At 46.2% G+C, this 22,677-nt stretch overlaps 1 protein-coding gene across 8 annotated transcripts in view; it reads right to left on the reverse strand.

Annotated features, from left to right (window-relative positions):
- Nucleotides 1-22,677, reverse strand: part of DLG2 (discs large MAGUK scaffold protein 2) — a 1,057,900-nt gene that overhangs the window by 889,404 nt on the left and 145,819 nt on the right. For all 8 annotated transcript variants that reach the window (XM_087721030.1, XM_087721029.1, XM_087721034.1 and 5 more), the window contains exon 5: nucleotides 14,310-14,408. In XM_087721030.1, coding sequence (XP_087577156.1) covers nucleotides 14,310-14,408 — 99 coding nt within the window. The remainder of the gene's footprint in view (nucleotides 1-14,309; nucleotides 14,409-22,677) is intronic.

Below are 22,677 nucleotides of genomic sequence, written 5' to 3' on the forward strand. Positions count from 1 at the left end.
GCATGTGTGTGTGCTGTTGAGCGCATGCGCGCACTTTTGGCACGCAATGACAAAAAGGTTTGCCATCACTGTCCTATATCATTCTGGACAAATGCTGCCCAATCTCTACTTTCTACCGGCAATCTCGACATCACTTGTGTCAGGGTGAGCAAAACAGAGCTCGGGAGGCGCCATCTGGGCTGTTTTTGGCTGTAATAGCCTACTGTAGCCCTCCACCCGCCAAAACGAAGTTCAGGGATGCCACGCATGGCACTCCAAGCTCCATTTTCAGTGGCAGAGGCACCACTGTCTTCTGCTCTTTCTGGGTGGCCCTGCAGCAAGATCAAACCACCCTGTGGGCCTAATCTAGCCCGTGGGCCTTGAGTTTGACACCCCTGCTCTAGAATCTCCACATCTTTTTCGTGCCGTCACGGCCAGAACTGGATGCAGTTTCAAACTGCATCTGATTTTGGTCGCCACGATGCAAAAAAGATGTGGAGACTCTAGAAAGAGTGCAGAGAAGAGCAACCAAGAGGATTAGGGGACTGGAGGCTAAAACATACGAAGAACCAGTGACGTGCGGTGAGTTTTATGGCTGGTGAGGCAAGCGGACAAAAGCCACCATATGTCTACTGCCCTATGTCTGCCAGCAAAGCCCTAGCGCAGCTTTCCAAAAGCCCCACTGTGTCCGCCATACAGGCAGGATGCATCCCGCTCTATGGCAGACAAAGCAGCAGGGCTTTAAAGCCCCGGCGCTGTGTCTGCCATACAGGCGGGATGCGTCCCGCTCTATAGCGGACCCAGTGCTGGGGCTTCGGCGGGGCTTTCCGAAAGGGCAGCACTCCGGCCAGGGCAGAGGGGAAAGCGGCGGCAGCGGAGGAAGCGGCAGCGGCGGCCGATGAAGTTCCCGTGATGCAAAGTGCCCCGCCACCGCCGAGACCGACATTCATGCCGCCGCCAATGCCGCAAAGTGCATCGTGGGAGCCGCCAAGCGCCTTTGCTGCAGACCCGGGCCAGCCAGCACCATACCCAACACAGGAGCGTTTTACAAGCAAGGCTCCTGCTGCTAGATTGCGCAGTCGCTCAACTGCAAGGCATGATTCACTGTTCCCAGATCAGGAGGCGGGAGAATCACGTGCCTCCTTTACATACGAAATTTTTCACTTTTTAACCCTTGCTTAACCTTAAAAGGCGAAAAATTCCTTATGCACAGGAGGCCGATAGTTCTCTCGCCTCCTCTTATACTTAACACTAAGCAGACTCCAAGTCACTGTGACTTGGAATCTGGCAGCAACTACCTTGGCTTTAATTATTTTTAAAAAATTCTTTAAAATTCTTTCCTTTTCCTCATGACTGGTGAGGCCACGCCTCCCCTGCCATCCCTGCGAAGAACGGTTGCAGGAACTGGGTATGTCTAGTTTAATGAAAAGAAGGACTAGAGGAGACATGATAGCAGTCTTCCAATATCTCAGGGGTTGCCACAAAGAAGAGGGAGTCAAACTATTCTCCAAGGCACCTGAGGGCAGAACAAGAAGCAATGGGTGGAACTAATCATGGAGAGAAGCAACTTAGAACTGAGGAGAAATTTCCTGACAGTCAGAACAATTAATCAGTGGAACAGAAGTTGCTTCCAGAAGTTGTGAATTCTCCAACACTGGAAGTTTTTAAGAAGAGACTGGACAACCACTTGTCTGAAATTGTGTAGGGTTTCCTACCTGAGCAGGGGGTTGGACTAGAAGACCTCCAAGATCCCTTCCAGCTCTGTTATTCTATTCTATTTAGTATTATTCCAAGTATGCTCTAATCAAGGCAATATATATAGGTACCAATAACTTCACACAATCTTCAAATTGTTGAAGCACTTAGGTCTTGCAACTGTGCGCTCACCTTCACTGTCCATCTTTATTCCTTTATTCCGGCCATCCTCACCTTCAGTGTCCATCTTTATTCCTTTATTCCGTCCATCCTCAGCTTCACTGTCCATCTTTATTCCTTTATTCCGGCCATCCTCACCTTCACTGTCCATCTTTATTCCTTTATTCTGGCCATCCTCGTCTTTTCTTTCCTGCCACCTTTTTCAGCATTAGTGCAAAGGCAGCTGAGTTCTTTTTGTGTAACGTCTCCCAAAGAAGGACGCATAATTTGCTCCTGAGGTTTCAGTACACCTCAGTTCCAATCCTATCCAGCTATCAAAGCCCACCAACCATTACAATCAAGGTATCCATCTGCAGCAGAGATAAACCTGTGCTTAAACCTCTGGCGCTGAAGTCAATGTGACTTAACTTTGATGAAGCGTGCCCATTATCTATTCAATTCTGAAAGGCCACTAATTAAGTGGTTCTTTCCCTTTTCACTTTGGACTGGATGATTTCCTCCCCTCTCTATCTGCCCTTGTAATTTCTGCTCAACTGCAGAGACACAAATTACATGTTATTAAGATGTTGAAGTCGGAGAATTTCACCTAATAATCAGGAAAGTCCCAGAAAATTTCCCAACAGGGATAACAGATCACGCTTAGAGAGGTTTAGCCAGCTTCTAAATCATCTATAAATAACATTCCTTGCTTTTTCAGATCCAGAAGCTGTTCGACTGGTTCCATTGTTTGAAATTGTTTCTGAGTGGAAACCAAAAAAATATATATTGGGTAGGTATATTTTATTAATTGGCTTCTCCCACACATAAACTTGTACAAAATCATTCAAAAGAAGGAAAAAGCTATTCTTGGATTGTGACCATATTAGAATTCTCCCCAAGCTCTTACACAAAAACACACACATATATTATTTTTATTCAGTACTCTGGTCCCCTTTTATATTTATCACATTTAAAAAAAAAACAGCATTCTTCCTAAAAATAAAAAAAAAGCTACGAGGCTGTTAGAACTGAAGAAGCTTCTTGGAAGAGAAGCGAAATATTTTCAAGGACAAATGATTGGATTGGATTGGATTTATTACATTTATATGCCGCCCTTTTCCCCGAAGGGGACTCAGGCGGCTCACAATTCAATCAGGGAAGGGGGTACAGACAGGGGGATAAAAAGACGAGACATAACAATACAAAAATTTAAAAACACACAACAACCATACCATTCGAGAAGGGGGGCAAAAACTCTTTAGCCCCAGGCCTGTTGGAACAGCCAGGTTTTAAGGGCTTTGTGGAAGGCCTGGAGGGTGGTGAGGGTTCGAATCCCCACGGGGAGCTCGTTCCAGAGGGTCGGAGCAGCCACAGAGAAGGCCCTCCTCCGGGTAGTCACCAGTCGGCATTGGCCGGCGGATGGAATTCGGAGGAGGCCTAATCTGTGGGATCTGATCGGTCTATTGGAGGTAATTGGCAGCAAGCGGTCTCTCAAGTACCCATGATGAATGTCCAGTTTCCTTTTGAAAAATCATCTTTGGGACTGTGACTATGTCTTACACATTGGCCACAAAAATCAGAACGCCAAATACAATCTGGGCGGATATGACCTTGTGGAAGGCCCTCACTTTGTCAAGGACCTTGGAGTACTCATCTCAAATGATCTAAGAGCCAGAGCTCACTGTAACAGCATTGCCAAAAAGGCATTAAGAGTTGTTAACCTAGTTTTGCGACGTGGCACGACAAAACCGCGGTCCACTAAAGCGCGCCCGATTAAAGCGCGTACCTGACGTCATCAGCAGCGCGACAAATACGACTGCGGAGAAAAAAGGGCGCTTTAAAAAGCGCTTTTAAAGCAAGCCGATTCACGTAAAGGTAAGGGTTAGGTTTAGGTTTAGGGTTAGGTTAAGGGTTAGGGTTAGGTTTAGGGTTACGTTAAGCGTTAGGGTTAGGTTTAGGGTTAGGTTAAGGGTTAGCGTTAGGTTTAGCGTTAGGTTAAGGGTTAGGTTTAGGGTTAGGTTTGGGGGGGTTAGGGTAAGGTTTTCGCGTTAATTTTAACTTTACTGCTCACAGCATGATGTTTTCGTCGCGCTGTGATGACGTCAGGTACGTGCTTTCATCGAGCGCGCTTTAGTCTACCGCGGTTTTGTGGTGGAACCGTTTTGCGAAGCTTCTTCTCCGGTAACATTCCACTGCTAACCAGGGCATACAAAACCTTTGCCAGACCAATTCTTGAATACAGCTCGTCTGCCTGGAATCTGCACTGCATATCGGACATTAATACAATCGAGCGAGTCCAGAGGTATTTCACGAGAAGAGTCCTCCACTCCTCTGCTCACAACAGAATCCCTTACGCCACCAGGCTTGAAATTTTGGGCTTGGACAACCTAGAATTACACCGCCTATGGTCTGACCTAAACTTAGTTCACAAAATTGTCTTCTACAACGTCCTACCTGTCGACGACTACTTCAGCTTCAACCACAATAATACACGGGCAAACAATAGATACAAACTCAAAGTAAACCGCTCCAAACTCGATTGCAGAAATATGACTTCAGCAACAGAGAGGTCAACGCCTGGAATGCTCTACCTGACTCTGCTGTTGCATCCTCAAACCCTCATAGCTTCAACCTTAAACTGTCTACCATGAACCTCACCCCATTCCTAAGAGGTCTGTAAGGGGGCGTGCATAAGCGCACCAGTGTGTCTACCGTCCCTGTCCTACTGTTCCCATTTATTTGTATTCTTATGTGGTACTTTGCTCAATATAGTAACTGTGAGAGGGATCTTGGAGTCCTAGTGGACAACCATTTAAATAGGAGCCAGCCGTGTGTAGCAGCTGCCAAAAAAGCCAACACAGTTCTAGGCTGCATAAACAGAGGGATAGAATCAAGATCAACTGAAATGTTAATTCCAGTTTATAAGGCCTTGGTAAGGCCACACTTGGAATACAGCATCCAGTTTTGGTCACCACGATGTAAAAAAGATGTGGAGACTCTTGAAAGAGTACAGAGAAGAGCAACAAAGATGATTAGGGGACTGGAGACTAAAACATACGAAGAACAGTTGCAAGAACTGGGTATGTCTAGTTTAATAGAAAGAAGGACCAGGGGAGACATGATAGGAGTGTTCCAATATCTCAGGGGTTGCCACAAAGAAGAGGGAGTCAAGCTATTCTCTAAAGCACCAGAGGGTAGAACAAGAAACAATGGGTGGAAACTAATCAAGGAGAGAAACAACTTAGAACTGAGGAGAAATTTCGTGACAGTGAGAACAATTAATCAGTGGAACTACTTGCCTTCCAGAAGTTGTGAATGCCCCAACACTGGAAGTTTTTTAAGAAGAGATTGGACAACCATTTGTCTGAAGTGGTGTAGAGTTTCCTGTCTAGGCAGGGGGGTTGGACTAGAAGACCTCCAAGGTCCCTTCCAACTCTGTTATTCTATTCTCAGGGGAAACATAAGACCATCTGAACATTATGCAAAAACATCATTGTACTTAAAATCATTTTATCGAGAGGCTACCTCGATCCGATACACTTGTGATTTCTCAATTGGGTAGATAATTTGCCATTTAAAACAGCTCATTTCTCGGATGGCCACAGGCCAGTGACGTTTATTTCCAAGGCCGCATTTTTAAAAATGTATAGGTTTTGTTTGTTTTAAAGAGCTATTTTTATGTTTGCCATTTCTAAACAACAATTACTGTGGGTGTCTGTGGACAGGATTTTATGTCTGGGGCTGAGTGTTTAGAGTTATTCGTTGTTTTCAATAGCATTAAAATTGGGGTGAATTTTACAGTCTGTTCTTTTTTTTTTTCTATCCTATGTGGTTCCAGGTTTTAATCTGCGGGACAGCACTGTCAGGAAGCTGCAATAAAAACACCAAATTTAACCTTTAAAGAAAAGGGCAGAATAGTATTTGACTTTCGTGGTTATCTTCGGCAGCTGACATTAAAAACTACAGAAGGCAGAGCAATTGAGCATAGTCTGTTCAATTATAATTGCCTTTCGACTCACTGTAAAAATTCAAAACACATCAAAAGGGATCCGAAGATGAGTACAGTGATGTAAATAAGGCAATTATATGCAGGATGTGCCATTTCAGAAATCTTGCTTTCTGTGTATTTGTTGAAAGGTAATAGGAAAGCAATCGGGGGAAACACAGGGATTGAAAACTCAGAATCCATCATTAGAGCTCTTACGACGTTATGTGTGGGACGCGGTGGCTCAGTGGCTAAGATGCTGAGCTTGTCGATCAGAAAGACCGGCAGTTCGGCGGTTCGAATCCCTAGTGCTGCATAACAGAGTGAGCTCCCGTTACTTGTCCCAGCTTCTGCCAACCTAGCAGTTTGAAAGCGTGTAAAACTGCAAGTAGAAAAATAGGATCCACCTTTTGGTGGGAAGGGAACAGCGTTCCATGCGCCTTCGGCGTTTAGTCATGCCGGCCACATGACCACGGAGACGTCTTCAGACAGCGCTGGCTCTTCGGCTTTGAAACAGAGATGAGCACCGCCCCCTAGAGTCGGGAACGACTAGCACGTATGTGCGAGGGGAACCTTTGCCTTTACGATGTTATGAGCGTATGCAATTTAATATAGGCAATCCGTGACCCAAAGGCAAAGAAAAAAAAAACCTCAACGACTTTCTAAAAGGATGCAAATGACCAGCTGTCTGCAAGAAGTATAAATCCTTCCATTCTCCACCATCCAGTCGGAGCTGAAGAAGCTTCTTGGATGAGAAGCAAAACATCTTCAAAGAAAAAACAAGGAAGTCCTGCTGCCTCCTGAAAAAGCATCTTTGGGACAACCATGACTTGGATGACTGAGAATCTCTATAGACATTCCTTTAGTGATGTTTCAAAGTTACAACGGCACTGAAAAAAATTGCTTACGACCATTTTTCACACTTATGACAATTGTAGCATTCCCATGACCACGAGATCAAAATTCGGACACTTGGCAACTGGTTCATAGTTATGACGGTCACAGTGTCCCAAAGGTCAGGTGACCCCCTTTTGCGACCAGTGGAGAAGCCAGATTCCCTTCACAACCATGCTACCCACTTAATAACCTCTCCCCTCATGTGATTCACTTAACAACTGTGGCAAGAAAGATCATAAAATAGGGGGAAAAATTCACCGAACAACTGTTTCTCTTAGCAACATAAATTTTGGGCTCGATTGTGGTCGTAAGTCAAGGGCTGCCAGTATATTTCAGCAGTGTTGATCTGAGCAATCACGACCACCCGCATTCGTGGAAATTCCCTAGATGGCTTTGCAACAATTGCTATCTCTTAGCGCACCCTGCCCTACAAGGAGGTGCTACGTACACTGTTTTGGTTTTGGTGTTTGCTTCTGGAGGGACAGTTGAGTAGAAATCTAAAAAACCAAACACATAAGGAACAAATGGAGTCCTTGGTGCTCTCTGAGCTCAGTGGTTTGCTTGTAGACATTTTATTACCCAACTAGGGAACATCATCAGCGTGAACGAATCTGAGATGTTCTCCTTATTTATATACAGTAGCTTGCCCTGCCATTGTGGGTGGAGGTGTGGTTTTCTCCTTGGTCATTCCTTGATGAAGTATTGTTTTCTGCTTAATTGTTTGTCTGGTGTTAATCCCTGCTTATCTGGGTATTGGTTGCTGGAAGGGATACACTCCAGAGGCGGGTTTCAAATCCCGGCGCTACCAATTCGCCCGTGCTCGCTCATGCGCGCATGCGCAGAAGCGTCTGGGCGGGTGGGTGGAGTCTCCCGCCGCCACCACTACCAGTTTGGCCGATCCAGGCCGAACGAGGAGCAACCCAACTCTGATGCACTCTGGTCTTTTTGTTTCTTAGCTTTTATTGTCTCTTTTAAATGGCGTGTAAATGTGGTTGACCTCTATATGTTTATTGATGGCTGGGTTGTCTGAATGTGAAGCTTCCAGAATTCCCTGGCATTTTTGGACTTGGCTTGGATGCTCAGCTTCCCAGGAGCACAAAGATGGAACCCATCCGCCCCAGCAGCTGACAATCTAACATTTCTCTTTCCCACCATAGCTATTGTTTTCTTAATTGGAGTTTTGGAGACAGACCATTTCCACCCGAGAAAACAGTGCCCAGAAAGAGGTCCTGCTTTTCTTACGCAACATCTGCTTTTTCTAAAGAAAGCAATGCATGTTGTTTGCCAAATGCCTGTTTTATCCAGCCGAGCAACATCTGTGCCGTGCAAGGCCTCTTTCCCATCTGAACTGTTCCCGGGTGCAGATTGCTCAGAACAACGATCGGCATCTGCCATCCAAATGATGCAAATGCCTTAATAAAAACCCTTAAAATCTTTCTTTTTTATAGTCCGTAGGTTACCAATATGAGGAGCTTCTTATCCGATTCAATACAATTAGGGTGCCTTTCTAAGTGGACCCATGTTACCAATAGGATTAAGGTGCGTCTGCCTCGTATTTTATACCTACAATTGTTGTGACCCATAAGGACACCAATGTTGTGACCTAGGCTTCCTTAACAAGCATGATGCAGAGTCTGGGTCCCTGCAAAACCTCTTTTATTTACACGACTGTGAATTCCTTTCATTCACAGTCAGCAAGGCTTGGCAAACAGTCTTTCCGAGGAATTTTTATCAACACGCACCTTATCTCGCTTGGCGAGCTGCCAGATAACTAGTTTCCAAACGCAGGGCAAGGCCACATTTGGCACAGAGTCTCTTATAATCACAAACAGAACTTTCCTCTCTTGAAACGACCAAATGAACGAATTGTTTCCTGCAAAAGCCCACTCCCCCATTTGTTCTCTTTTGTTTCCTGTGGGATGGGCCAATCAAGGTGTGGCTTTACTCCTAAGTCGACCCTGATTTATTAGTTGTTCTTGTCTTCTGGCAGCTCTGCGCAGGCGCACACTGGGAACAGGCTCCAGCTGTTCTTCTGCCTCACTGCTGTTTAGCTCCTCTCCGCCTGCAACACAGGACCCTCGTCTGAGCTTCCTCAACTCCCAGGACTGCCCATGTTCCTCCCCAACCTCCTCACTGTCCGACTCTGCTGCCATAACAACAACTGCTTTTCTTTCATTATTATGTGCCCTCTTAGTATAATAGAAGTCAGAAGCAGATAAATTATGCATGGAGTCTCCGTTCCTGCGGCTGGGGTGGGGGATGCAATTGCAAAGCAATTTCCCCCAAAATAATACATTACAAGACATGGTCTTCTCCAAAGTGGTTCTCAGCACTGAAGCAAAGTTACCTTCCCCTAATTCCACCTGGATTGAGAGACCGCCTACTGCCAATTACCTCCACTAGACCGAAAAGATCGCATAGATTAGGCCTCCTCCGAATTCCATCACTAGCCAGTGTAGACTGGCAACTACGCGGAGGAGAGCCTTCTCGGTGGCTGCTCCGACCCTCTGGAACGAACTCCCTGTGGAGATCCGGACCCTCACCACCCTCCAGACCTTCCGCGCTGCCCTTAAAATCTGGCTGGCCTGGGGTTAAAGACTCTAACCCCTACTCGAATTGTATGACTGTTGAGTTCTTAAATGATGTAGTGCCTTTATGTTGTAAATTGTTTGTCCTCCCCCCCCCCCCTTTTGAACTGTGAGCCGCCCTGAGTCCCCCCAGGGAAAAGGGCAGCATACAAATAAAGTGAAACTGAAACTGAAACTGATTTTCTTCCGCCCTTCTAGTCAAAGGTAGCTGACAGCATTATTCAAACTGGGCTACTACGTGTATGCTTTTTAAAGGAATAACCAGCTTTCTCTCTGCTGCCTTTCAGCTAATTGTATTGGCCCTGAAATTTTTAAAAGTAGAAGTATCAGAGGTGGCATTCAGCCGGTTCGGATCAGTTGGCCAGAACCGATAGCGGAAATCACGGATGGGCCTGCCCCCCCCCCCCCCCGGTTCTTCGCCGTCCTATTTAGGCACATTTTTGAGGCCAGGCACATGCACATGCACAGAAGGGGCTCATGCACGTGAGCAAAGGGCATGCACGGAAGGCTGGCCGCATGTGCGGAAGGTGCATGCATGCACGCAAAGCGGGCGGGCACACAGCGAACCAGTGGTAACGAATGTGCAACCCACCGCTGAGAAGTATTATCTGCTCACTCGGATCATCTTTGTGGCTCTTAGGTTGTATTAATTCATTGTGTGATAATTGGTGGATAATTACACAAAGGTAAAAGTTTCCCCTGCCCAGCTGTGCCTCACTCTAGGGGCTGTTTCTCATCTCTGTTTCCTGGCCAAGGGAGCTAGCATTGTCTAAAGATGCTTCCATGCATGGTGATGTGGCCAGTATGTCTACATTGTTACCGTCCCACCCATGGTGGGTTTCAAATTTTTTAGAACCTCTTGTGTAGGTGTGGCTTGCTTTGTGGGAGTGGCTTGTTGGCCATGTGACCAGGTGGGAGTGGCTTGCCAGCCATGTGACTGGATGGGCATGGCCAACTTGTAAAATGTGGTGAAACTCACTTAACAACGGTCTTGCTTAGCAACCAAAATGTTGGCTCAGTAACTCTGGCATTTGAAGCACGCAAGTCTTAAAGCTGTCAAGTTACAAGACCCTTGCACCCCTAACCCTTTAGAAAAAAAAAGTCCAGAAGTGTTCAAACTGACAGCTTTAAGACTTGTGGACTTCAACTCCCAGAATTCCTCTTCCAGTCATGTTGACTCAGGAACTCTGGCATTTGAAGCACACAAGCCTTAAAGCCGTCAAGTTACAAGACCCTTGCACCCCTAACCCTTTAGGGGGAAAACAGGGGTGTTCAAACTTGACAGCTTTAAGACTTGTGGACTTCAACTCCCAGAATTCCTCCTCCAGTCATGTTGGCTCAGGAACTCTGGCATTGAAGTGTGCAAGTCTTAAAGCTGCCAAGTTACAAGACCCTTCCACCCCTAACCCTTTAGAAAAAAACCCCAGGGGTGTTCAAACTTGACAGCTTTAAGACTTTAAGGTTTAGATAGGACTCTTAGAGGTGGGTGGGGCGACTGGTGAGCCAGCCAACCAGTGAGCAGCAGGCGGGGCAAGCATGGTGTGGACGGGCAGGGGGAAGGAGCTGGAACCGGTTCTAAACGGCACGGTAGATTTGTGGAACCTCTTCTATAGAAGAGGTTAGAACTGGCAGGAACCCACCCCTGCTTCCCACTGAAGTAGTACTGTACCTATTTATCTACTCGCATTTGTATGCTTTCGAACTGGTAGGTTGGCGGGAATTAAGGCACCTAATGAGAACTCACCCTGTCCTGCACTCAGATCTCAAACACAGCTTTCCAGATGACGAGCTCCGCATCAGGGGTGGGTTTCAACCGGTTCGCAGCGGTCCCTGCGAACCGGTTGGTCGCCGAACCCGGAAGTAAGTAACTTCTGGGAACGGCGAAGGGCCTGCCCACCCGCCCGTGCTCCTTACCCGGTTTTGACGAGTTCTGAGCTTCCACGCATGCGCAGGACGCATACAGCGCCTGCGCGATCCTCCAGGAGCAGCTGGAGCATCGCACAGACACTAGTACGCATGCGTGCACCGTGCGCGTGCACGAGGACGCCGCCGGCCCCGTTCCAACCGAACTGGTTGGAACGGGGCGAGAAACTCACCCCTGCTCCGCATCTTTTAACTGCTGAGTCATCGCGCCCCTCCTTGTAGTTCCTACACTGTATTAATTCATTGTGTGATAACTGATGGATAATCACAAACATTTTTCAAATAATACCAATTCAATGTCCAGGTGTTTTCTTAGCAATGACATTAGATTGTCATTGTTTCATCTATTTATTTTTTATTTCATTTCCCAACCTAGCCTAACCACCATGCACTTTCTCCTATCCTGACACTAAGCAACTCTAACCATACTTACCATTTAGCTGAAGTAGGCAAATGTTGTTGTAACTAATGTTGAAGTATTGCTAGAGATTTTATCATGCAGTAATATTCTGGACACGAATAACTTGCATTTTCCATCGTGTTAATTTTGAAGCAAAGATAATAGATAACCTTGAGATGATCCTTAATCATTTCAACCCACCGGCTTCTATTTTCTTCCTTTTGACTTTAATATTCCTTTTATGGATATTAAAATATCCCATCTTTTTTAAAAAAAATTGTGAAAGGAGCCAAGAAGAGGAAGAAAAAGACCAGAAAGTCAAAACTCATTTAAGCACTTAAGAAAGTGTAGGAAGTTGGCACTTACCCCTCTCCTAGAAAAACGAAATATTTTAGGAAATATTAAAACAGCAGAATATTTTCCCCTAAAACAGAGTCAGAAACTCACTCCCACACACCCCTTTGTCAATGGGCCATTAAGGCCTGAGCCAATCTATTCTACATAACAAAGATCTACCTCCTTCAGGCCGAGCCATAATAGGAATAGATTCATTACATCATCACACAGCAAGAATCAACCGAGCCTGGGACTCAGGACAGCCTACAGAGTTGCCCCTGCAAGGCCCCATGGGAGTCTTCCAACCAATCAGAATACAAGCTCAAACTCAAAAGCCCAGAGAGGGAATGAAACCCAGGCACTCTCAGCATCTCCCCTCCTTCCCTCCCAGGATCTCAAACCCATGTGGTCATGTCCACCATCAATAAACCTTCTTTCCAAGCAACTTTCATGAATCCAGTGTTTTTTCCCCCCGCTTGGAACTGAACCGAGATGGACATTTCTTCCAACAAAAGAATTGAGATTTGTTTTTTGTTTTTTTAGCCAAACTCTAAACTTATAAAAACACCATATCACATTAATGGAAATCTTTACTTTCTAACTCAGTGTTTCTCAACCTTGGCCACTTGAAGATGTCCGGACTTCAACTCCCAGAATTCCCCAGCCAGCGAATGCTGGCTGGGGAATTCTGGGAGTTGAAGTCCGGACATCTTCAAGTGGCCAAGGTTGAGAAACACTGTTCTAACCACCCTGGCTAGAAAACTTGACTTCATTGCAGAAGAAGAACTGTGACAATAAGAAATAGTGTTATTAACCTGGATGTCCATTCACCTTCACTGCTGAGATGTACACAACTGTAATGATCATTACTATGTCAATATAAAAGTAATTTTGTCTCCCTGAGCATTCTGTCTTCCTGCCCACTTATCGGGAAACTGACCAGTATTTGCTAATGGAGCCAAACAGAGTTCTAAAGTGAAAAGCAGCTGCGAAAGGAGGCTGCCCATATATTAGTTTTGCCTTGAGGAACCCGCTGCTTATTTATGCGTACAATGCAAGCAATTCGGGATCTTGTCCTGGGTTTGCCTCCAAGAAAGCTGCTAACTCAGAGCATATTGAGGAGAGGAGAGGAGGAGGGGAGGGGAGGAGGGGAAAAGGGAAGGGGGGAGGAGAGGGGAGGAGAAGGGAGGAGAGGAGGGAAAGGGAGGAGGGGAAGAGGGAAGGAGAGGGGAGGGGAGAAGGAAGGAGGGGAAGGGGAGGAGGGGATGGGAAGGGAAGGGAGGAGGGGAGAGGAGGAGAGGAGGAGGAGAGAGGGGGAAGGGGGAAAGAGAGGGGAGGAGAAGGAAGCAGGGGAGAGGAAGAGGAAGGAGGAGGAGGGGAGGGGGAGGGAGAAGGGAAGAGAAGGAGGGGAGGAGAAGAGAGGGGGGAAGGGGAAGGAGAGGGGAGGAGAAGGAAGGAGGGGAAGGGGAAGGGGGAGGAGGGGAGGGGCAGGGAGGAAGGGAGAGGGGGAGGGGAGGAGAAGAGAGGGGGAAGGGGGAAAGAGAGAGGAGGAGAAGGAAGCAGGGGAGGGGAAGAAGGAAGGGGGAGGGGAGGGGGAGGGAGGAAGGAAGGAAGAGGAGGGGGAGGAGAAGAGAGGGGGAAGGGGGAAAGAGAGGGGAGGAGAAGGAAGGAGGGGAGGGGGAGGGGGAGGAGGGGAGGGGGAGGGAGGAAGGAAGAGGAGAGGGGAGGGGAAGAGAGGGGGGAAGGGGAAAGAGAGAGGAGAAGGAAGCAGGGGAGGGGAAGAGGAAGGGGGAGGGGAGGGAAGGGGAAGGGGGAGGAGGGGAGGGGAAGGGAGGAGGGGAAGGGGGAAGGGAAGAGAAGAGAAGAGGAGGAGAGAAAGAGAAGGAGAAGAAAGAAGAAAGGAGAGGAAAGGAGAAGGGAGAGGAGGGGAGGGGAAGAGAGGAAGGAGAAAGGGGAAGAGAGGAAGAGGAAGAGGAAAAAGAAAAGGAAGGGAGGAGGGGAAAGGAATTACTGTAAAATATCATGAAAACAGTTGCATGACTCAAAGGGATGCTATGAATTGCTAGTGGAGAAATACAATACAATACGATACAAACGGAGCAAAAATGAAACCTGATATAATCAAAGAAAGAAATTATACATTGGTTAGTTAGTTGCTGCTTCACATGGGTTGAAAATTGGAATCATCTATTTTAACCTTTGACCCACAATCTATTGATTGACTAGGATTCTTTTTTTTTTTAATAGTGTTCCCCCCCCCCCCCCGTTTTTAGTTTCCTGTCAGAAAAGAAGCGGCATAAACTGCTTCAATAAATCCATAAAAATTAAAATCTCCTTAACAGCTTACTTTTGCAACGTTCTCGGTGGAACAGTAATCGTGAACCGATTTCCCCTTCTCCTGATGCTCACGCGACTCCGATTGGTCAGACCCGCCTGAAACCGCCATCTGGAAAAGAAAAAAGTATTCACCAAACGGTCTCCCCCACAACCAGATTCACTTTTCCTAAAAACAATCTTCCATGTTAATCAGAAACTCATCACAGAATAGCAGAGTTGGAAGGGACCTCGGAGGTCTTCTAGTCCAACCCCCTGCTCAAGCAGGAGACCCTACACCAATGATGGCTAACCTTTTTGTAGTTGTGTGCCGAAAGGGCGCACATGCGCATGCGACAGTGCCAGGGGTGGGTTCCTGCCAGTTCTAACCTCTTCTATAGAAGAGGTTCCACAAATCTACCGTGCCGTTTAGAACCGGTTCCAGCTGCCTTCCCCCGACCGTCCTCACATCATCAAGATGAAGAGCGAAAGGAGGAATTCTGGGAGTTGAAGTCCACAAGTCTTAAAGCTGTCAAGTTTGAACACCCCTGGGGTTTTTTTTCTAAAGGGTTAGGGGTGCGAAGGTCTTGTAACTTGACAGCTTTAAGATTTGCATGCTTCAAATGCCAGAGTTTCTGAGCCAACATTTTGGTTGCTAAGCAAGAACGTTGTTAAGTGAGTTTCACCACATTTTACAAGTTGGCCACGCCCAACCAGTCACATGACTGCCAAGCCACTGCCACCCAGTCACATGACTGCCAAGCCACTGCCACCCAGTCACATGGCTGGCAAGCCACTCCCACCCAGTTATATGGCTAGCAAGCCACTCCCACCCAGTCACATGGCTGGCAAGCCACTCCCACCCGGTCACATGGCCGACAAGCCACTCCCACCCAGTCACATGGCCGGCAAGCCACTCTCACAAAGCAGGCCACACTAACAGAAGAGGTTCTAAAAAATTTTGAAACCCACCATTGGACAGTGCCCACACGTGCCCACACCAATAATGCAATGTACCCGTGGCAACCTTGCACCCCGCCCCATATTGCATGTACTTGCGACCCCCCACACTCCCCGCTCCACCCACAAAGCACGCCCACACCGACGCCCCATTTTGGGCCTAGTAGGCCTCCCTGCAGCCTCCTGTGACCAAAAACAGGCCATGTAGGGGGAGCATCGCATCCACCCCATACTCCCCTCCGCCCCGCACATGCGCACAACTCCACCCCTACCCACCCTGCGCATGCATGCGCTTTCCTGCATACACTCCACCCAACCCCCGCCGATGCGCGGCAAAGACCTGAAAATCAGTTGGCCAGCGAAAGGCACATGCCAGAGATTGGTTACTCCCAGTTTGGCCTGGTTCGGCCGAACCGGTAGTGGAATTTAGGCCCAGGACGCAGAACCGGCACGAACCCAGGCCCGCCACACCCCCGAACCGATTCCCTCACGACTGCTGGGCCACCGCCATTTTGGATTTTATTGACTGCGCATGCGCAGGTCACTGTCAATTGTTCTGCGCATGAGCGAAGAACAATTTACATTGAAAAGTGTACACGCACGCAGCACATGCCTGAAATGCGCAGGTTGCGAACCGGTAGTTAAACCGGCAGCAACCCACCCCTGGCATGCGCGCATGTATGGTGGAGCTGAAACGTCAGTTTGCGTGCCTGCAGAGAGGGCTCTGCATGCCACCTGTGGTATGCGTACCATAGATTCACCATCACAGCCCTATACTATTTCAGACTAATGATTGTCCTTCTTAAAAACTTCCAGTGTTGGGGCACCCACAACCTCTGGTGGCAAGTTGTTCCACTGATTAATTGTTCTCACTGTCAGGAAATTTCTCCTTAGTACTAGTTTGCTTCTCTCCTGGATTAGTTTCCATCCATTGCTTGTTCTGGAGAATATTTCTTTCCCCTCTTTCAACAGACATCCATCTCGCAAGGGTACATAATGCAAACTGTTTATTCAATGCATTGCCATAAAGAACCACAATATGGCATTTCCTGGGAATAATTCCATTTACTACATCGCCTGTGGTGTAACAGCCATCTTTAGAAAACAGTTGTCCTTCATTTGGAAACGCTTTGGATAGGCTTTTGAGTAGTAAACCAGCATATTAAATCAAATCAAATTTTTATTACGGCCATAAGGCCTGCAATCAGACACAGAATAAAACAAATAAAAATGAATATATAAACTAAAAGAATAGATGCACACTAAAAGATAGGAGTTCAGTATAATTTTACAGTCACAAAACAAAGGGGATGAAACACATAGAGGAACAGAATTGAACGACTTCCAAGGACATATCTCAACATGATTTGATTCAATATAAGAAATATATGTATATATGTATATATGTGTGTGTGTGTGTGTGTGTATATATATATACACACACAGTTAAATGGGGCAGTATTGGGGCCAGGTTGACCTGGAGAAAAAGCTACGTGGTTCCTAAGAGTTGACACTGATCTGATGCCACGTAATGGACACAGCCTGGAGAAGGCCCATCTCTGTGATCACCACGAGTTGAAATTGTCTTGAAAGGAAATAATCAATCGATCACGGGGTTCCCCAATGACTTTGCTCATAAGTAGGTCCCAAAAGTTAATCACATGACCCCAGGACACTACAACCATCGTAAATACGAGTCACTTGCCAAGCATCTGATTTTGATCAGACCACAGAGATGTTGCAATGGTCGTAAGTGTGAAAAACGGTCATAAACAGAAGTGGTATTCAGCTGGTTCGGACCAATTCGGGCGAACCAGTAGTGGCGACCTGCCCCGCCCACCCGACCTGGCTCTAGGCCATCCTATTTAGCTACATTTTCAAAGCCATGCGCATACGTGCCAGCTACATGCGCGAGCAAAGGGCATGCACGGAAGGCACAGACGCTCATGAAGCAAGCGAGTATGCGTGTGTGGGACAGACCAGTGGTAGACTTCTGTGAAACCCACCTCTGGTCCTAAGTCATTTTTTTCAGTGCCGTGGTAACTGAATGGTCCCGAAATGAATTGTTGTAAGTTGAGGACTACCTGTATTTGAGCAAACTCCCTAACTACCCTGTTTCCCTGAAAATAAGACTTCCCCGGATAATAAGCCCAATTGGGCTTTTGAGCGCATGTGCTAAAAATAAGCCCTTATTGCAACACAGCAGCAGCCATGAGGTGACCAGGCTCGCCGTCTCCTGCGCTTCAAAAACAATAAGACCCCCCTGAAAATAAGGCCAAGCGCTTATTTCGGGGGTCAAAGGAAAATAAGACCCTGTCTTATTTTCGGGGAAAACATGGTAGGACCATGATGGCGAATCTGTGCCATAGGTGGCACACGGAACTATATTTGCCGGCACATGTGCTGTCAGCTCCGGCGCATGTACATGCCAGCCAGCTGGTTCCCGGCCTTCTGGAGGGCTGGGGGAGGCCATAATCGCCCTCCCCAGGCTTCAGGAGAGCCTCCAGAGGGCAAAAAACAGGCCCAATGGGCTAACCGGAAGTTTGGAAACGAACTTCCGGTTGGCCTGTTGGACTGTTTTCCGCCCTAACTCCACACACATGGGGGGGAGGGGTTTGTGTGCACATGCACAGGTGGGTGGGGTGCATTCCATTGTGGGTGTTGGCATGCACATGCACCCAATTTTGGCACGCCTTTACCAAAAGGTTTGCCATCACTGCGGCACGATGTTTAGATATCACTGAGTGAGAGAATGGTGGATCTTTCTCTTGGATCTTCATGTAAACCACGAAACTTAAAATGTTGTTTTAACAGTCTCCGTTTCACATTCAGTCCCTGCTAAAATACATTCTCAGTTGTTGATCACATACTGTACTACTATAGCTGTGTTCTCCGATAGCTCTCTAATCGGAATTGCCAAGTTCCTCATGCTTTTTAATTACTGAATCATAGGCTAGTGAACAGCGCATGGTTCCAGCATCCAGTAAATGAAATATGGAATTTAATCACAGGCACAGCGAAGGGAGGAATTAACCCATGGCACAGGAGCTGTTTATGTGATCCTATCAGCCACCAGCCAAAGTGGGAAACTGTGGTAAACCCAATTAAAGTAGAACGCAACCAACAATGTTAAAGGGAGAAACATTTGAAAACATTAGCCTCAGGGACATAGTGATGGTGAAAGTTGAGATACTTTCCAAAGGAATTTCTTCATCTAGTTGCCATTACACAAAAGACCCCCATCATCTGCCCCAGGGTCTCCAGAACAAATCTTTATGAGAGGGTCTTCACCAAAACGTAGATTTCCATGAGAAGAAATTGTGCAGCAGATAGATAGATAGATGGATGGATGGATGGATGGATGGATGGATGGATGGATGGATGGATGATAGATAGATAGATAGATAGATAGATAGATAGATAGATAGATAGATAGATAGATAGAATAAATAAGATGATAGATAGATAGATAGATGATAGATAGATAGATAGATAGATAGATAGATAGATAGATAGATAGATATGATAGATATGATAAATAAGATGAGAGAGGGAGAGAGAAAGAGAGAGAGGGAGAGGGAGAGAGAAATATGATAAATAAGATGATATAGATAGATAGATAGATAGATAGATAGATAGATAGATAGATAGATAGATAGATAGATAGATAGATAGATAGATAGATGATAGAATAAATAAGATGATAGATAGATAGATAGATAGATAGATAGATAGATAGATAGATAGATAGATAGATAGATAGATAGATAGATAGATAGATAGATAGATGATATAGATAGATAGATAGATAGATAGATAGATAGATAGATAGATAGATAGATAGATAGATAGATAGATAGGGAGGGAGGGGGAGATATGATAAATGAGATGATAGATAGATAGATAGATAGATAGATAGATAGATAGATAGATAGATAGATAGATAGACAGACAGACAGACAGACAGACAGACACAGACAGACAGACAGACAGACAGACAGACAGATAGTGATAAGATGATAAATAAGATGATATATAGCGAGAGAGAGAGAGAGATGACATGAGAGAATGCCATTGGATGGATGGATGGATGGATGGATGGATGGATGGATGGATGGATGGATGGAAGGAAGGAAGGAAGGAAGGAAGGAAGGAAGGAAGGAAGGAAGGAAGGAAGGAAGGAAGGAAGGAAGGAAAGATAGAGGGATAGATAAACAGATTATTTTTAAAATTGGCCTACTTCCTCTTGGATTGTTTTATAGTTTAATCAGAATAGCACTAGAAGGGACCTTGGAGGTCTTCTAGTTCAGCCGCACACAAATTAGACCTTAAAATGTTGTTCCCAAAAGACTGAAGTCTCTCTCTGTCTTTATTGCGGACTTCTCCCATTTCCACTTATTCCTTTTTCCCCCTCTTGAATCACAAAGTGTCCATCTCCATAATCATTTGAAGAAATTATCACCCTTTTCTCAAGTTCCAAGCGATATTATGACATCCATGAATAAAGCAGGCAAAATGTATTTCATTCTTGACGGTTGCGATAAAAGAATTACAAATGTTCCGCCTGATAATGCCATTTGCAGACGGTAATTCAGAGCGTTAGGCATTTTACAGATCATAAAACATAGAGCTGGGCTGACAATATATTTTCAAAATCTACCCCCCCCCCAAAAAAAGGAAACAGGTTATTCTGAATGTAGAACGGCCCACGTTTTGAATTGGTCAAGGTTTTAACCCTCTTACGCTCTTTCCTGCACTTAACAGAAAAACCATGTTCAATTCTTCGCTCACTTCTAAGCAACGGTTGGCTGTTTGAATATATTTTTGCTTTGTTACACAAGGTCTGAACACGAGTACATTATTTTTTTAAAAAATATGTTGAGCTAATAGTAATAAGACTTCCTGAGCATCCCATCTTATGATGAATCTGATGTAAGTTTTATAACGACCACGTTTCCCCGAAAATACGACCTGCCCAAAAGTTAAGTCCTAGCTTAATTTTTTACATGTGTGCCCAATATAGGTCCTACCCCCCCACACAAAATAAGCCCTAATTAAGACCCCCACCCAACTCCAGGATGCATGGGTAGTCCAGAGATGGTATTCAGCAGGTTCTGACCAGTTAGGGAGAACCGATAGCAGAAGTTTTGAGTAGTTTAGAGAACCAGTAAATACCACCTCTGACTGGCCATGCCCCCATCTATTCTCTGCCTCCTGAGTCCCAGCTGATCGTAAAGGAATGGGGATATTGCAGTAACCTTCCCCTGGAGTGGGGAGGGGATGGAGATTTTACAGTATCCTTTCCCTGGAGTGGGGAGGAAATGGAGATTTTACAGTATCCTTTCCCTGGAGTGGGGAGGGAATGGAGATTTTGCAGTATCCTTTCCCTGGAGTGGGGAGGGAATGGAGATTTTGCAGTATCCTTCCCCTGGAGTGGGGAGGGAATGGAGATTTTACAGTATCCTTTCCCTGGAGTGGGGAGGGAATGGAGATTTTGCAGTATCCTTTCCCCTGGAGTGGGGAGAGAATGTAGATTTTACAGTATCCTTTCCCTGGAGGGGGGAGGGAATGAAGTTTTTACAGTATCCTTTCCCTGGAGTGGGGAGGGAATGGAGATTTTACAGTATCCTTTCCTCTGGAGTGGAGAGGGAATGGAGATTTTACAGTATCCTTTCCCCTGGAGTGGGGAGGGAATGGAGATTTTACAGTATCCTTTCCCTGGAGTGGGGAGGGAATGGAGATTTTGCAGTATCCTTCCCCTGGAGTGGGGAGGGAATGGAGATTTTACAGTATCCTTTCCCTGGAGTGGGGAGGGAATGGAGATTTTGCAGTATCCTTTCCCCTGGAGTGGGGAGAGAATGTAGATTTTACAGTATCCTTTCCCTGGAGGGGGGAGGGAATGAAGTTTTTACAGTATCCTTTCCCTGGAGTGGGGAGGGAATGGAGATTTTACAGTATCCTTTCCTCTGGAGTGGAGAGGGAATGGAGATTTTACAGTATCCTTTCCCCTGGAGTGGGGAGGGAATGGAGATTTTACAGTATCCTTTCCCTGGAGTGGGGACGGAATGGAGATTTTACAGTATCCTTTCCCCTGGAGTGGGGAGGGAATGGAGATTTTACAGTATCCTTTCCCTGGAGTGGGGAGGAAATCTAGATTTTACAGTATCCTTTCCCCTGGAGTGGGGAGGGAATGGAGATTTTACAGTATCCTTTCCCCTGGAGTGGGGAGGGAATGGAGATTTTACAGTATCCTTTCCCTGGAGTGGGGAGGGAATGGAGATTTTGCAGTATCCTTCCCCTGGAGTGGGGAGGGAATGGAGATTTTACAGTATCCTTTCCCTGGAGTGGGGAGGGAATGGAGATTTTGCAGTATCCTTTCCCTGGAGTGGGGAGGGAATGGAGATTTTACAGTATCCTTTCCCTGGAGTGGGGAGGGAATGGAGATTTTGCAGTATCCTTCCCCTGGAGTGGGGAGGGAATGGAGATTTTACAGTATCCTTTCCCTGGAGTGGGGAGGGAATGGAGATTTTGCAGTATCCTTTCCCTGGAGTGGGGAGGGAATGGGGATTATACAGTATCCTTCCCCTGGAGTGGGGAGGGAATGGAGATTTTACAGTATCCTTCCCCTGGAGTGGGGAGGGAATGGAGATTTTACAGTATCCTTTCCCTGGAGTGGGGAGGGAATGGGGATTATACAGTATCCTTCCCCTGGAGTGGGGAGGGAATGGAGATTTTACAGTATCCTTTCCCTGCCATGCCCACCAAGCCATACCACACCCATCAAGCCACGCCCACAGAACCTTCTCAATGTCCGACTCTGCTCCCAGCTCTGCTGGCTGCTAGTGGGTCACAATGGCCTTCTTCCGAGGGCTGAGAGAGAGTGACTGGCCTAAAGTTGGCATTGTGTCTAAGGCAGGATTAGAACTCACGGCCTCCCGGCTTCTAGCCTTGTACCTTAACCACAACGCCAAGCTGCTTCTCTCTGCAGGAGTTACAGCACGCAAAACATTAACTGAGTTAAACTGACAAACATTCCTGATTGTTTTCCTTGCCGTAGGCAGGCATCCATTAAAAATATACTTTAATAGATGAACATATTTGCACAGATCTCCAGTAAACATTGTGATCCTTAGCAACACATTACAAAGTAGATCTTTCTAGAAAGCAGCCCATCCTGCTGTTTTCCGTTGTCATCCCAAATCTGTGAATGAACCTATCCGCTTGATAATCAGAGGTTTTGAGAATTGGGAAAATACTGTCTCTTTTTTTATTAAATTAACTGCTTTGATTATACCGATCATTAAGCCCTTTGAAATAGCTACAGGCGAGCGAACAAAATGCATAATCGCGTATTATGCCTTGATTGCTAATTTCAACATGTGGTAATACAAATTAATTAATTTAGCAAATATACATCAAAAAGAGGCACATACACACACACA

Source organism: Thamnophis sirtalis, unplaced genomic scaffold (genome assembly GCF_051295495.1).
Source record: "Thamnophis sirtalis isolate CommonGarterSnake01/CBP01778 unplaced genomic scaffold, rThaSir2_p1.2 scaffold_8, whole genome shotgun sequence".
NCBI classification, from domain to species: domain Eukaryota; kingdom Metazoa; phylum Chordata; class Lepidosauria; order Squamata; family Natricidae; genus Thamnophis; species Thamnophis sirtalis.